Source organism: Pseudopipra pipra, chromosome 9 (genome assembly GCF_036250125.1).
Source record: "Pseudopipra pipra isolate bDixPip1 chromosome 9, bDixPip1.hap1, whole genome shotgun sequence".
NCBI lineage: Eukaryota > Metazoa > Chordata > Aves > Passeriformes > Pipridae > Pseudopipra > Pseudopipra pipra.
The window spans coordinates 20,686,938-20,703,563 of record NC_087557.1 but is presented as its reverse complement, the minus strand read 5'-3'; the positions used below and the strand labels follow the sequence as shown (position 1 = coordinate 20,703,563).

At 41.6% G+C, this 16,626-nt stretch overlaps 1 protein-coding gene across 9 annotated transcripts in view; it reads left to right on the top strand.

Annotated features, from left to right (window-relative positions):
* Window positions 1–16,626, top strand: part of FGGY (FGGY carbohydrate kinase domain containing) — a 134,531-nt gene that overhangs the window by 66,022 nt on the left and 51,883 nt on the right. For all 9 annotated transcript variants that reach the window (XR_010432795.1, XM_064665081.1, XM_064665085.1 and 6 more), the window contains one exon: window positions 206–309. Coding sequence is in view for 8 of the 9 variants with exons in the window: in XM_064665081.1 (XP_064521151.1) it covers window positions 206–309 (104 nt within the window). In the remaining variant the exon portion in view is untranslated. The remainder of the gene's footprint in view (window positions 1–205; window positions 310–16,626) is intronic.

Sequence of the window (16,626 nt, the reverse complement as noted above, 5' to 3'; positions counted from 1 at the left end):
AGAAGAAATCATCTTGTGTCCTTGTATCTGGAATAAAAATTTTAATCTGATGGATAAAATAATTTTCTTTATTGACTAGGTAGACTTTCTTGATTTGTGGCAGTTGTGTCAGATTATTTAGCAATCATTTGTGTGCAGAAGAGCTCTGTTTGGTGAGGGGTGGCTTGTTCTTCTTTAAAAGAGAATTTTAATTTTATTTTAATAGGAGTAATTGGAGCAGATGTGAAAGGACATAACCTGCCATGTGAGAACCAGCCGATTACATCCCGAGTTGCAATGATCTGTGGAACATCTTCGTGCCACATGGGGGTAGGTTGTGTGTCCTAATTTGTACAGAATATACTAACTTATGTTTTTGAAGGGAAAATTGACCTTTGTCCTTCTCACCCAGTTCCTTTCCCTTGAATTTTTTCTGGTAACTCTATCTTTTCCTTCAGATATTAATTATAAATTACCGTGCATTTGCTATTAGGCAAGAACTTTAATAGTAGTAGAAATCAATACTGAAAAATGACATGGAAAGTAAAAACCACGATGCCAGAGTGGCTTAAAGAGCAGCCTGAAATCTGAGCCAAAGACTCTGAGCCTGAGTTATCTGTGACAAGCCTGTCACTAATGTGTTGCAGAATAGTGGCTTTGGAGAAGGAGTGCACGTCTTCAGTCACAGCCCTTCTCCCCCACCTCTTCCCTGAATCAATATAAATCCTTCTTCCTCTGAAAATTGCCATGGTGTATAGAATTATGATACTTATCATGACTAAAAAGAAGGAAAACCCCCGATAAGCAGTTTTCACGTTGCTAATTTTTCTCAGTGAATTAATACAAAAGCTTTCTCTGAGATTGCAATTAAAATTTAGTGTCTGCTTTTGAAATTTATGCCGTTTTAAAATGTATGAGTCTGAGAGCATTCCATTTAGATAAGTACCCTTTTCTGCCACATTTTTTATTTAAAACTCATTTTGGTCTTAAATTTAGACTGATTATAACTTGGATTTTTCCAAAAGGAGCAAATGGCACGGGGAGTGCTAGAGGTGTTAGAGAGGACTAACATGCTTCATGGAGAAAGCGGCAGGAGAGACAAAGAAAGGAGGCTGATAATAAAACATCAGGCTTAACAGTAAGTTAAGTTGTCTCTGTAGTGACAGTGTGAATCCATGGTGATCTTGAGCATGAATAAATGGTGATCTTGTCACATGGATTGTCGTTCTGCAAAGCATTTTAGCACATGATTGAATTTAAAGACGTGAATAATCCCACTATTGTGAAGCAGAGCATTGAACAAGAGCTTAAATCCTGTAGGCAAACTGGAATATATTTGGAGTCCTTCCTAAGCAAAAGTTTCAAACCTCAAACTCCATCACTTTTGACTTGCTCTATCTCTGAAAAATTCCACTGGTACCTCTGTGTCTGTCACAGGGCAGGTGGGGCACCTGCAGATACCAGCCCTGGGGGAAGGAGTCACCCTTTGAGCCTGCCACTACTTTCATTACTTCCAGGTTTTTTGCTGGAGGTTTCTGCCCTTTCAGTAGAAGCTGTTTGAGTGAACTCTTCCTAACCTGTTTCATTTAGCTGAGTTAGTTTAAATTGTTAAAATTAGTTGAGTTAATAGAGACATAATACTGGACTGAAATGAGCTGAGGAGCTCGCAGACAGTTTCCCCCAAAGGTCTAAGGGCAGCCTTGAGTAGCTGGCAATGGGCCACTTGGCTCCAGCTTATTCCTTTAGGACAATCAGCCCTGTAGGAGCACATGTATGTGGTTATTTATTAATTTTTAATATTTGTATATTAGTAAGTTCTAACTAGACCCAGTTCACAAGTATAGATTATTTTGCTTCCCAGACTAGAGCATGGCACATCAGCATTGACAGTTCCACAGCACTTTTTGTGTGCATACTCCACAACCATGAGAGATGTGGCTCCATTAAATATGCTAATAGAACAAAAGGGACTTGAGAAAGTCCATGTCAATGTTCTGTCATTAAAGCAACCCGAAGTCAAACACAGACTGCACAAGGTAGAACCTTTTAAGGCTCTTAATCACTTCAATGCAAACTCGGGAATAGATGCTTGTGCAGTTTTTGGCTAGATTTAAGTGGATCTTTATTTAAATGTAACTACTCAGCATTTTATAATCATTTCCTTAACTGCCTTCCTTCACTCATCTGCACAGAGGTATAACAATCTGTAGCCAGCAGACAATAAGTAAGTTCTAAACTTCTCTGGATTCAATCTGTGAAAGGACTTTGGTTTACTGTTCTTTTATCTATTACCTGCACAGGCTGCATGAAGTGAATGTACAGCACACAGAGCAGTTGTATTTGTGTTTTAATGAGACCTATATGCAGCTACATTTGGCTGAAATTAGCTGTTCCTTTTTTTAATTAGGGCTATAAAATGAAAGTATATTATACTTGTGTTTTGATAGAAATATATATTTTCTCTCTCTGTGTGCACCAGGGGACCCTCAGGGCAACAGAGATTAATCATCGAGTTTAATTTAATGCAGTGGGAGAGAGACCTGTGTGGTCAGGCGGGCACTAAAAAGTGCCTTTGATGTGCCTCAGGTGCACTGAGCCCCAGTGAACCAGCAACAATAATACCTTTGTGAGATGATCAGAGAGGAGAGAGGGAGAAAATGGCCTGTGTGGAAACTCAAGGCCGTCCTTTGTTGTGGTTCTGGCAAACGAAGGAGCCAACTGTCAGGAGAAATTCAGCAAACAGAAAGCAGGGAGAAAGTACGGCTGGATTTCTTTCAAGGGACCGTAACAGGAAACTGTTCAAAATCATCTGCTATGCCTTTCTTTTCCCCCCCTTCCTCCTTTTTTGTGAGGGCAGTGGTACTACTGTTGGTGTGTGTGTGTTGCTACAGTAGTTCCATTCTCTACACCAAATGCTCCATGAGTCACAGGAGCAGGTATTGCTTGAACACAGCATTTACTTTAAACTTTGGGAGAAACTACTCCTTGACCCAGTTTTCATTACCTCCAGGACTCTAGAGATCTTAAACAAAAGACTTTACTAACCATACCTTTGATATTTTAGAAAGTACAAATGTGGAACCTAATTTTACTCATGGCTATAATAGTTTAATTTGTGGTACAACTACCATTTTTAAGTGAGGATACGCTTTTGGAATTAACCACTGACAGTTTGGGGTAATCACACACACACACACACACGAAGAATTTTGTGTTTCTTTGAGATACTTGAATAGCTCATGAAAGCAGCAAAATGCATGTTGTAATTAGGTTATTGATCCCAGTCCAGGTCTGAGTTGTTAGTTGCTCAAAATCACTGCCACCTCAGGGCTCATCATTATCCATGAGGAAAAAGAAATGAAAAGATGGTCTTCTGAATATTTTTGGACAGTTATTCATTTTACGTGATTCTCTGCTGCCTCCCTTGCCCTAGCAAAAATCATGGACAGAATTTGCATATATTTGCAAATAAGCTGTCCTTGCACTTGTGAAGGATTGTCCCTTGGTTTGGGGCTGGGATTCATCCCTGCGGGTTTGATCCATGGGTATTCCACTCCAGTGATGGACACTCACAGATGACTTTTCCAAATGGTCTGCTTCCATCATGCTTTGCAGACAGGGTCTCTGGGCTCCAGCACCCACACTTAGCTTTGGAACTTTTTAGCCTTTCCCTGTACAGCCATAGCAACTGCACAAAATGTGTGAGTAGTTTTTCCCAGCAAAATAGCAGCAGGTTCGAGGCCCTGAAATAGGAGCTCACTTGTCACTCCTAACTCGTAGTTTGCAAGGGTCTAAGAGACATGCCCTAGCTTCTGGGAATAAGGTAATTGGTTTCCCTAGAAAACTGCCAGTGTCCTAGGGTTTTATGGGATGTTGTAAATGTTTCAAAATTTTTTTTTTCTTCTGAAACCTTGATGTGATCAGGAGGATTTCAGGCTCAGGTATCTGTGTTCCCATATCCCGGCCTTGAACGCAGGCGTGTTTGCCCTTTTGCAGATGTGTAAGACCACCAAGAATTGAGTTAACTCTCAGATGCAAGTTAGCAAAAGCTGAAAAGTAACAGGGACAAGCAGTGTGACAGGGGACTTGGACACAGAAATTTTCCAGTATTCCTTGTGGCAAGTAATCTGGCAGTACTGCTTCTTCTGTCAGGTTTTAAACCAAAAGAGGGTTGATTTAGACTAGATCTTAGGAAGAAATTTTTTACAGTGAGAGTGGTGAGGCCCTGGCACAGGTTGCCCAGAGAAGCTGTGGCTGCCTCATCCCTGGAAGTGACCAAGGCCAGGTTGGATGGGGCTTGGAGCAACCTGGGCTAGTGGAAGGTGTCCCTTCCCATGGCAGGCAGTGGAACGAGATGGCCCCTTAAAGGTCCCTTCCAACCAGACTGGGACCTTCATGCGGGACAGGGAGAATGTGCACACAGAGCTACAGGATCCAGACATATCGAAGAAAACTGGGATTTTCTTTTGCAGCACCCCATCTTCTCTTTTGTTTCTATTTTGTGGTGAATCTCAGTTAGAGATCAGTGTTCTGCTTTGTACTTGTCCCAGAACAGTTGTAGCATCATGAAAATATTTGTTGCTCTTACTCTAAAACCTTTTGTGATTCACAGCTGAAGGAATTAGCAGGAGCATCTTCCAATGGGAACATTGTCTGGCCTATTTTCAGTTTACTGAGGTGGGGGGGCAGTGTCTGAATTTGATGGTATTTTGAGTCCCAAATACAGAAGGTTTGTGCTACTTCCTATCCAGAGTCTCTGATATTTTTTTCTGTCTTCATCTGGGGATGTGGTCTGTGTTCTTCTTTAGTCATTCCTTCTTTATCAGCTCTCAACACTTCTTTTGGGGGATTATCAGGGAACCTTTTCAAGTTTAGGTGTAGTCTCTTTTGCATCTGTTTTTGTTACTTCTCTAACTCTTGACATTGGGAATGGACTCACCTGGCTTGGTGCACAGTTCTTTTTTCCCCAGGTGATATTGCATATGTGGTTTGAAGTGTATAATTTAGTCATTTTTTAAATTGGAGAGGGACGAGTAATTTATCTTCTATCTTTTTAGATTCACTGTATGTTCTAAAAGACAGAGCAACTACGCAAATAGCAAAATGGGCAGATCATTTTGCTGTCCAAGTGTTTACTATTTATAATTTCAGGAAGAATATCCCATACTCTCTTTCACTAAGCCTGACCAGCCTTTGAGTGCTTTTTGCTAAAGGAACTTCAGCCCATTTTGCTTATTCTAAATTTGCTCATTTGATTCTCGTGATGACTGGCAAACACAATAGAGCTTCTTTGCTCCACAATATCCGCCTGAGCTGCCAGCTTTGTTCACACAAATAGAGTGTAAAGCACGTTTCCACCCCCAAAGCATGCACAGTACGTGTCCTTTGCAGTACATCCTGGAGAGGAGACTGCAGAGACATGCTGGCTCAAAGTGTTCTCAGAGCCTGATCTCTAATCTCGGTGGGAGCCAGACCAGCAAGTGCATTCAGTGTATTTTGGCTCTGATACGAGAGTCTCCTCTTCAGAACATGCCACGTTGTTAAAGCAGCAGACTTTGAGTAATCACTGCACAGGGACTCCTCAGCTGCTGGAAATCATCTGTGATGAGAGAAAAGCTTGCAGGGGCTAAGTGGGCTGGTAGTTGCTTTGCCAGCTCCGTTTGATCCAGTGGGATGGCACCGGGCAGCGTGTGTTTGGAGAGCGGGTCGGAGCACTCCAGCCTCGCACGCCTCCCTCCCGCAGGACACGCATCCCTCACACGGAACGTGCAGTCTCCGGGGGGACAGGGCCAGCAGCCCAGGGCAGCACATCCCGGTGCCAACTGGCTGTGACCCAGGGCTTAGCAGAGGCAGCAATTTGTCCTTCTCCTGACCAGGGGAAAGAGGCTGGGTTTGGGAGGGTCAGGCGAGCAGGGAGGAGGGGGAGGAATGCGGGAGGGAAAAAATAAAAACAAAAGCAAACCTAGTGAAGCTGGGGCAGCCTGGGCATGTTTGTGAAATGATCTGTGTGAGCTTTAGGAAATTGATAAGTGCCTGCCCTCTTGATTTTTTAATATTCTTGTGTTCTGTAAGGCCTGTTCTGCACGTGAGTCACAGAGCCAGTGTCTTTCGAATGGGAGAAATGACTGTCTCAGGAACCTCTCCCTTGCTCTGTCGTTCAGTTGAGTCCTGCTCTCTTCTATATTGCATTTGGCAGCAGTCACAGTGCTGACTTCCCAGCTAATGAAGACGTTTTACATTGAGGGACGGCTGCATGAAATGAAAACCACACTGACTTCACGACTCTTGTTGCAGGTTCTTAGTGTACACAGATTTAGCCTTATGAAGAAAAGGTCACAGAGCCTATTTAGATGCCTTTTCAGCTCATGGCCTTAGAAGGGTTATATATCCATAAAATTGCCACCTTCTTTTACTTGTCCCTCAAAGAACTCCTCCACACCCTTTTTTAAATGAAACTGTCTCGTTCCATGTTCTTGCATCCTCAGTTTCAAAAAGAAACAAACACAACTGTAATATCCCCTTTGCTGGCATTAATTTGCCCTTGTATGCTTTGCTTGCTTTGTTTTGTTTTTAAAAGGCAAGAAGTAAAATATTTTTGCTAGCAGGGCATATAAAAGATTGTTGCTTTTCTGACCTCCTTATTATATTAATAAAAGCTAGGAAGACTTCAGTAGTGGTGGGAGATCATGTGCAGGCAGCCTCCAAAACCCGAAGCACTTACTTGCAGAACTAGTAAACCACAAAGCTTAAGATCTTGAAATGTAAATAGGAAGTTGGAGAGTTTACATTAGAGCCAGCAGTGGTGAGTCTGTACAATGTTTATTTCTGCTTGCCTCCCAGCCTTTCCTAAAGCTTGGCAGAGATGAAAGGGAGGCTTTCTCAGCGAGTTATTAAAAGTTTTTGTTATGAGCAAGATTCCTTTGTTCCTGGCCTGACATAATTCAAAGCTCAGGTATGTCTTGGTGACAGGGAGAATGGGACGTTCCTATTTAGTGTGTGCCTGTTCAGAGACATCAAAGATTTTCACCCCAGTGCTCTCCTGGTAATCAACCTGTGCAGGGCAATGTATGTGAAAGCAATTTAATCTCTATTGTACATAAACTAGATAAAGCTTAGTAACGTTCCCAGAAAACTGTACATCCAACTCCCCTTTTGTGAACAGATCATTTGGGTTCAAAGACTCAAAGGATAGATGTGGACAGAAGGAATGCTTTGGAAAATACTCTGCTTGGAGACTCCATGAGGGCTGATTTTCCAGAGACGTCTCACTGGCATCAGTGAAAACACTTGCTTTGAAAATTCCAACACACTCTGGTTACCTGCAAACTGCCCCATGTGACACAGAGCCATGGATTAGGGTGTAGATTTAGGATACTGAGGCTTTAGAATACTTACCCAGAGAAGTTGTGGCTGCCCCATCCCTGGAAATGTCCAAGGCCAGGGTGGATGGGGCTTGGAGCAACCTGGGATAGTGGAAGGTGTCCCTGCCCATGGCAGGGGGTGGTGATGAGCTTAAATCTCCCTTGCAACCCAAATCATTCCAGAATTCCATGTTTTTATGATTCTTTCTGCAGTGTCTTCTCTTTGGTGGTCTTGGGGTTTTTTGCAACAGTGAAAGGGTAAGACAGTAGGAATGTTCTTCCAGTTTTGTTAGATGGTAGACTGAGGCACTTCATAGTTAAGTATGATTTTAATTATCATTCCTTTAATTGCTACTTTTACAAACTGCCCTATCCAGTGCTTTGGGAGTGTATGACAGCTGGAAATGTTGGCTTGTATGTGTGTATTTCCTTTGTGTTCTGAAGTGACAGCATTTGCACACCACAGACAAGAGTATATTGCACTATATGATAAACAATGTGGAAACCAGAGATCTGTTTTCTGCCTCCTTGAATTTTCTGTTGTTTTTGATACAAACACAATGGATATAAAGCCTTATGTTGGGCTTTTTCCAGGACTGTTAACAGGGCTCTTCTCCTGTTCCTCACTCCCTTCCCTGTGTTTTGCCTTAGAAAGACTGAGAAAGGGAGACTGAGCTTTTCACATACTTATGTTGACACTACTAAGATTTATCTGGTCTGGCTGCTGGAAGTTTTGGGCTGCCTAATTTGGGCCTCTCTGCTTAAAGCAGTGTAGTATTGAAGGTTACCTGTTACCAGATCTAGCCCTTGAGTCTGGCACATTGCACATTTGTATCCTAACTGTAACAGCTGAATATTTTAATAGTGTTTGGGGGATTTTGCTGCTTCTGTTGTTGGAAGGAGTTGTATTCTGGATTATGTGATTCTGTGGAAGTTACAAATTTGTCTTCCTTCATTAACCTTCACATAACAGCATCATTCCATTGTAGGGGACAGGACAAAGCAGCTAAATTTTGATTTGCTGTCAATATATCAATATTCCCATTTTTGTTCAGGAAAGTCCAGCAGCAGCGGCGGCCTTTCATTGTAACAGAAGATTTTTGGTGTTCCTTTTCTGTATTCTTCAAAGTGATGGTATCAGATCTGACAGGTACAACACTCTTATCAAGTCTGCAGATAACCAAATCGGATCACTCTCTAGACCCAGGAGGATGTATTAGCCTGAAGCCCAAAATCTTGAGCAAACCCAAGTGTCTTCCTGGAGTGTTCTGTTCCAAGGAGAGCTGGATAGGAGATTTTTCTCAGATCACAAGCATAGATATGTATAATGAATGACCCTTCCAGATTCTTTGTCTGTCTTGGATTTTGGAGTAGGCATGAATTTATTGAACAGCCTATTTGCTCTCTGTTGTTCTCATGGTGAACAAAAAGGAAGCAATATGTGCTCCTTTTCTTACAATAACTGTAAAATAATAACTAAAATATAAATGAAATAGGGTATGATAAGGGATTTCTTGGTCATTTGTTAGGTTTCTTCTGGGCCTTGAAACAACTGAATGGAATTTTCAAGGGAATACAGTAATTGTATAAAAACCAAGAATTTTCTGTTAGATTTAAATTTTTCGAATTAGCCATATTTGCAATGAGGAGTGTGAAAATTTGGGTCAAAACCCCAGATATTGTTCAGTGAGCTGGTTTGCTGTATGAGTCTGTCAGATTATTGCCTTTCCTTAGTTCACCCACTTGCAATATGAGCACGAAACTGAAGCTGTGCACACAGGCATTTTCTAATGGAAGGGGGGCTATGAGAGTGCTGGGTATTAAGAGCTTCATGGTCCAAGGGGGTATAGATGCAATGGTATTTACTCTTCTTAACAGCACCAGTTCCCCCCAGTCAGGCAAATTTCTTCAGTATTTGGGTTTTATGCCTCCCACTGAGACCTTTTTCCCCCCCCTCCATTTCCAGTTGTATTCATCATCTCATGAATCAGTAGTTCTTCATCTAAGTTTCTTGTTGCTGTTCCAGCTGTGCATGGGAGAAGATCTTAGATGGGCCACGTTTCATTAGGGAGAAACTAAATCTCTCCTCATATAATCATTCTGGAAGCAAAATGGGGAGCAGCATTAAGTGCTGCTTCTCTCCCAGTGTCAGCTGGGAATCACAGTTTGTGCTGAGTTCATTGTTTATAGCTGTGGGTGAAGGCCTGAGGTCCCCTCTCACTGTTTACTCTGTCCTTGGGAGTTTGTCTCAGTAAGTAAGGGCTGAATAAACACCGGGTAAGGTTCTCAGGATTTACCCATTTAGTTATTCAAATGTTTAAAAATATGTTTAAAATAGTGTGTGAACACATATCCCATACAATGTAAATCTGCTTCCAAGCTCAGGGGTACTGCAGAAGATTTATTGAACCTGGAGGTGATACTATTGTTGATAGTGGCCTTCACTGATATAGAAGGCACACTTAGCTAATGGTGAAAAAGGAAAATAAATCTCTAAAATGAACTGTATTATGTGATAAATAAATAAGAAAGTCCTTAAGGTACGTGGGAAGGGCATCCAGAGTAGATAAATACACCAGACCTCGTTTGAAAAGAGTTTGGTTCTTAATATTTCCCACTGAGTGAGGTAAGAACTGCAGGTTTTGAAGAATAATTCTCCCTACCAAAATAATAAGTTTAGGGATAATACCTATATGCAACCCCCCTCAAATTTCCTGTTCCACCTCTGAGATTTCTTTCCCACAGCTGGTATCTTCATCAGCTTTTTGGGAAAAGGTCAGTGCTGGAAAGCTCTTCTGGAGACCCCCTGTACTGTGCTGGCCCAGTGTGTCCCACTCTTCTTTTCCAGAAGAAAGGGCTGGGCTTTCCTTGGACTGCACTGTTCAGATGGGGGGCTTGGTGGGGTTTTCTTAAATATCATTTGGATCAGGAGGGTTTTTTTGTATTTGTGACACAGCTGTTCCATGAGCACAGTTCCCAACCTTCCAGGCTGGGATGAGGTCTCCCTGGTCTCCTAAAATGGGATAGTGCTGCAAGTAGTACCCGAGGTGTGTTTTTTTAGGAACCAGAACTGAAGTTAAAGGGTTGTGAGCTAAAGGAATAATTCTGAGACACTTAAAAAATTCCAATGTTCGTTTAAGACTTACATTGATCTGCAAGTTGTCACTATAGTAAATTCATTTTCTAATGCAAAAATTGAGCTTTTTACTGAGACATAGCTAATGTTCATGAAAATGGGATTTGTTTGCAATCTCAGTCACTTTTGAAGACTTGGTTGGTTGAAAGTAAGAACAGAAATTTGCTTGAACTTCATCTCACTGGAGGGTTGGAGGACATTTTGAGGAAGAATTATTGTATGTTTACTGTGTTCCTATGATCTTTCCTAAGCCACCTGTTCCTGCCCACTGTTAACAGGTTAGTGGGCTTCATGGATGTTTGGGTTTTGATTTTATTTTTTAAACTTGAGGAGAGTTAGTTCTTATTGTGATGAGCTTTAAGGGATTTAATTTACCATAGCAGCCAAATTGTAGTGTTATAAAGCACATATTTAAAATGGCCTGCAGTTAGTTGTCTGGGCTGGAAGATTTATAATCTTCACATAAACTGGCATTTTGTGACAGCGAGTATCTATCATTGGAGGAGAAGTAAAAATAAATGGGTGGTGTAAATTGTAGCTCGTTTGAGGCCCTGTATCCCCTGTGAGCTATTGTTCTGAGAGGCACAGAAGGAACTGCTGTGAGTCATGGACTGCTGGAGAAGGGGACACAGCAGCATCTCAGTAAGGACATAAGTAGAAGCCGTGGTGTAACCAGACAACCTCTCAGTCCATTTATCAAAACACTCGTAGTGCCCATTTCAAGGAAGGCGACACAGTAAATATGAGAAAAAAAAAGGTTATTCTGTGTATCTGTATCCAGACATTTCACTAAATAAAACAATAAAATAAATCAATGCAGGACTGCTGGTGCTTAAGTGCTTAGCAAAAAGCATCTGAATCCATCACAAATATGGGTGCTTTTTTACTGGTTTGGATCTTGAAAACAACTTAACAGATTAAAAGGTCTTTTTTTACCAAGTTATATAAGAAACCTTGACCTTTGGGAATACAAAGAAAAGGACGATCTGCTACTGTGTGTCTGTTGTGTACTTTCCCAAGCTGAAACATAAATATGCTTAGTGCTAATGGATTCTGATAAAAAGCAGAAGTAAATGTATGGGAACATTCAAGCTTGGAACAGTCAAAATTTATTGAGTGTAAGGGTTTTGTTTCAAAGCTGAGCATTCAGTCAGGGTCCCTGATAAGACATTGGAAGTTTTTGCATCTCTTATTTAGACAGATGGAAATGGTGGACACTGAATGAGTCTGGAATAATTACCCCAGAATTCATTCTTATTTAACTTCTTCCAGAACTGAAACTCACACGTTGTCCCAGGCTTAGTTCCAAATTTGCTTCCTGGAACAAACACAGGAGGTTAAACTCATATACAAGGAACGCAAACTTAACAGGAGTGCAGATTTTCTGTTGAGGACACCAGTATTGTTCTTTTCTGTGTCCGGGGACAGCAAACCCAGGGAGAGTTCCAGAGGCAGATGCTATGCTTAGACTTCTCTCTGCTCCCATTGTGACCTCCTGGAGACCCATCCTATAAATGTCTCTGACTAATCTGACACCACTCTCTAGACCCTCCTGGCCTCTCCCTGTACCAGTTCAGAACCTGTTTGACCCACTTGCTCCAGCCGCTCCCTGGGGACGGTTCCCTGTTCTTTGGTTCAGTGTCTCAGCCATCTGACAGTGCCTCGTAAAACCCTTCATTCTACAAAACAAACAGCATCATTTTTCTACAAAGAAAACAAGTAATCCTATCCCTGACACCTTTTAATTTATTATAATTTTTAGAAGATCACCTGTTGGACCCCAGGCAGCCTCCTCAGCCCAGGGGTCTCAGGTGTATTTTTCTACCACCGTAGTCTTTTTCCCTGTTGCTCAATTCGAAGGATCAATCTTACTGCTCACATTTTTTGTTCATTGGTTGCAGTTCTACCTCAGCAGTGCTCAGGGCTTGCCTCTTTACGACAGGAGTCTCAGGATCCAGCTTTCCAAGATGGTAGAGCTCCCTCACCCCAAGCTGCTGTTCTCTTCCATCACGTGTGAGGTTCGTGACCCTGATTCATAGATATGACTCAGGGTTTTTTGATGCCTCATGGGTGGATTATACCCACATGAAATGGAAACCTGAGAGTCTGCTGCCCACAGGGGTTCAATCAAGTCATCACTCATGGTCAGGAGATCACTGGCAAAAGATCTTGTAGAAGGTTGAGAAGTTTGTGTCTGTTCCACAATATTGATTTTTATAATTCCCCTTTTTAATTGTTCACCTCAAAGTGCCCTGGTAGGGTGGTTATTTAATATTCCTGATACAGGTATCATTAAGCCCTGCTCCTCTTATAGCTTGTGCTTTTAAGTGGCCAACTTCCAACCAGTCACGTCCCATTACAGCTTTCCTCTTTTGCACACAGCAGCCAAATTTCAGAAAAGAACTGGAGCAGGAGTTGAGGAACACATTGTTCAGATGTGGCCCTCTCAGCCTCTGTGTCCAGAGTGCTCCTGTGTAAAGAGAAGGTGAGGTGGCTGAGAGGTGTATCACCTACAACCCTTCTTTGCACCTTTATTCCAAGGTGCATCATCTGCTTTCAAATAGTGGGTCATGGATCACATGTTTGCGATATCTCAAATCCTCCTCACAACTCTTTCCTTGTGGCAAGGGGAGAGATAATGAGAATACAGGTTGTAGCTGTCTTTTATGAAAAAATACCTGGAGGGAGAGGTCTCTGTGTACAGCTGGGAGAAGATTTGATGAGAAGGAGGTACAAGGATATTGCTGGCAGCCTTGTGGGAGTTTGATGGCTACTGTTGTACATGGTTTGGATTTCAGCACCATTTTTGAACTAGAGCACTCACTCTTTGATCTCTCCTTATGAGGAGAAAGTTAATTGGGAAGGTTTAATGCTGCCCTAAATGCTGTGAGCCAAAGACTTTCTTATCATTGAGTTTCCATGCCTCGATGAGGTAGGCAAAATATAATGAAAATAAAATATATATTCACCCTATTTGTTTAATCATGCCTGAAGTTTTCTTCTCTCTGTCTGTCTCTCATTTTACTAAAATCTTTTCCTGGCTGAAAAAGAAATCTATAAAAATACATTTTTTTTGGCAGAGAAATGATATTTTATTAACATCTCGGTTTTAAAATAGATAATAGTAAGGCAAAAAAATGAAGAGCATTTTGCTCCCAGTATAATTTAAATTTTTTCCTGTTTTTATTTTCTGCTTCAGAATTTGGAGTTTTGAGTGCAAAGGGAGGAAGTAAAAAGTTTACAGTAGGAGAGGTAGGTACCAGTCTTGCACTCTATTTTCTCCTAGGGAAAATGGCAGGATTTTATAATGTGAAAAATATTGTTCTATTTAAAACATGTATCAGTTGTCCAGCTTTGCTGGTTAATGTTTGAAGCTGATACCACTGCAAGCTTCCTTCATAAGGTCGGTATTAGAAAAAAAGTAAAAGTAGAATTTTAAAATCCTGTTGTATGATCAAGTAATAAGAGCAGAGGCAGATGAAGAAATTAACTGAGTAATCTCTAGTGTGTATTTGCACGGTGTCAGCAGCTCGGAGCAGCACTCCTGGCCCTGGTTTCCTGTGGAATGTGCGAGGTCCCTGGGATCTGTCACACGATACACCACAGAAGGATGATGAGTAGAGGTGGTTTTGCTGGGCAACTGTCCTCCTAGTTTTGCCCATAATAATTTATTCATGTGGCTGTACCCTGAGACGTCCTAATACCAAACATACCTTGGGCTGAAAATTGATGCAGCACGTTGAAAAAAAGCATAAAATACCCACAGGCAGCTGAGATGAAGAGGCTGGACCTGGCTGCTGTCAGAAAATGGGCCTCCATGCAGAGGTGTGGGGGGGTCTGTGCTCTGTTTAAGGAGAACAGTGTGTTAGTTCAGCCCCACAGCACCCACTCATACAAGTGCAGCCTGTGACCTCTTCTTGCATTCACTGCTCTTGGCGAGAGTCTGATCTGTTACATTTTTAAAATACAGCTGAGTAAAACAGGGGTGTCTTTTTGCTAAATTTGATTTTTTTTGTTGCTGTTGTTACCAGTTTTAAACAACATTTTAATTGATGTGTTTTAACTGTTTTAAGATCTGATATTCTCTGGGTGAAAGGGGAAACACCCAAACACTGCCTTATATTTCTGCTGGTGGATTAGTTTTAAAGCTCTAAATGTTTGAGTATGTGGTCATCTTCCTTAGTGAGGAGTATGTCTAGTCAAGTCATCCTTCTCCTTCCCCTTCTCCTTCTTTTTGTCCTCCTCCTCCTCTTCCCCCTTCTCCTCCTCTTTTTCCTCCTCTTCTTCTTCCTTCTACCTTCTTCTCCTCTTCTTCTTCTCTTCTTTTGAGCTATTGGGCCAAATAAATTTCTCTTTATACCAATTAATATAAACTAAATGCAACTTGAATATCTAATGTTATTGTGAGTCAACCTATTCTTTTATTAAAAATGGTAAGATTTAAACATTTTTCAAATACCTTTCCTTATTTAGCCTTGAATAAAAATCTTACCATGCGAATGTTTAATAAACTGAGTGAAGTTTTACTCAAATGAATTCTTGTTAGATATAAAGACAGTTTGTGCAGTATATAGTCCCAACATATAATTCACCTGAAATATTTTCAGAGATGAAGCAATCAGGTTGCCCTAGTAGTGTTGTTTCTTTACTGGGTATTAATCACATACCTTGTTTGGTCTCTAGTTTGTAGACCAGTTAATGTTTTATGAAGAACTTAGAAAATTAGAAATAGTTCTGCGTGCGTGTAATTCGCAGTTTGCTGCCCTTCTCAGATGGGTTACTGTTTGCAGTAAGGGGTAACAGTAGTCCCTAAGAACCCATTTGTGTCTCATGGTTTTAGGTTGTACCTGAGAGTTTTGTCTGGGAAATAATGAACACAGGGGTTGAACTGGTATATGAGCTCCAAATCATCATCAGAAATTTCAGATACCAGTCTGCATTTGATGCATACTCTCTGTATGTTTCTAATTCTGGTAATTTTTACTTAAACCTGTTCCTGTGGTTGTGACTGGTTTGATTTTTGCCAGACAAGTTTGTGATATTATCAATTTCAGAGTAAGCAGCAAAAATAAGAAGATCTTTGCTTCCATATTGTCACCCACCTCCTTTGTGGTGAGCTGCACTTGGCACCTTGCCGAGCTGAAATGTGCTAGGCTTGTGTTCTTAGTGCTGTTGTGGTGGGTAAATAAGCAATATCAATACAATTAGATTTTCTGGTTGTAAACTCTCCTCCAAGGCCTGTCATGCCAGTGGCCTCATGTCCTGAGGACTCAGGAGGCACATGTGGTTCTGCCAGAGCTCCAGCCCTGCCAGCAGTCACCCTTCACACTCATCCCATGAGCCCAGAGCCAGTAAGGGGACATGGGGAGCATAAAACATGGCAGTACTACAGCCAACACGACACAAACCAACTTGGGCAAAAAAATAATACTGAATGCATGTTTCTGTTTCAACTTCCCTCCCACAGACCACTCTCTGGCCATAAGTTTATGCTCTGGGCAGTGCCCAGAACCCTTTGATTCTCTTGCATGATTGTTTCTGGTTTGGATGGTATCTGCCTTTCTATCTGCCTCTTTCAACCTTGTCTGGCTCCACAGTCAGAAATCTTATCTTGCAGTATCTTGTGCTGCAAAAATACTGCCTGATGGCTTCGAATGTTGTGTTTTCGTTGTTGCACAACCTTGATCGACATAGTTGGAGAATTTTGTTCTGCTTTGATTCATTCTGTTGCCATTCTCAGAGCTAATTGAGATTAACTAAGGTTTAAAAATTTTGCGGGTCTCTGTGGCATAGCCTCGGCAATAAATGACGGGATGCATATTCAGCAAGGCATTTATGGAAGTGTTTTGTATCACATAAGCCCAAATTCTTCAACTGGATGTAAACAGGTTACCAAAACCAGCCGTGGGCAGATGTGTTCAGGCAGAACCCCGAAGTCCATGTTCTCTCTCTGTGTTGTTGCCACTCAAGTAAATTCCATGCTGCCAGTGGGATAAAGTGAGCTCTGTGCAAACATTTTTGTGGCCTAGTCTTAATATCATTGCAGAGTAAATCTGTCACTGTGGATGGCTCAGGGGATGCCAACCTGTCACGTGGAGCAGAGCTGGGTGACTTGCCACCACAAGCTGTGCAGTTGCATAGCAAACCCAT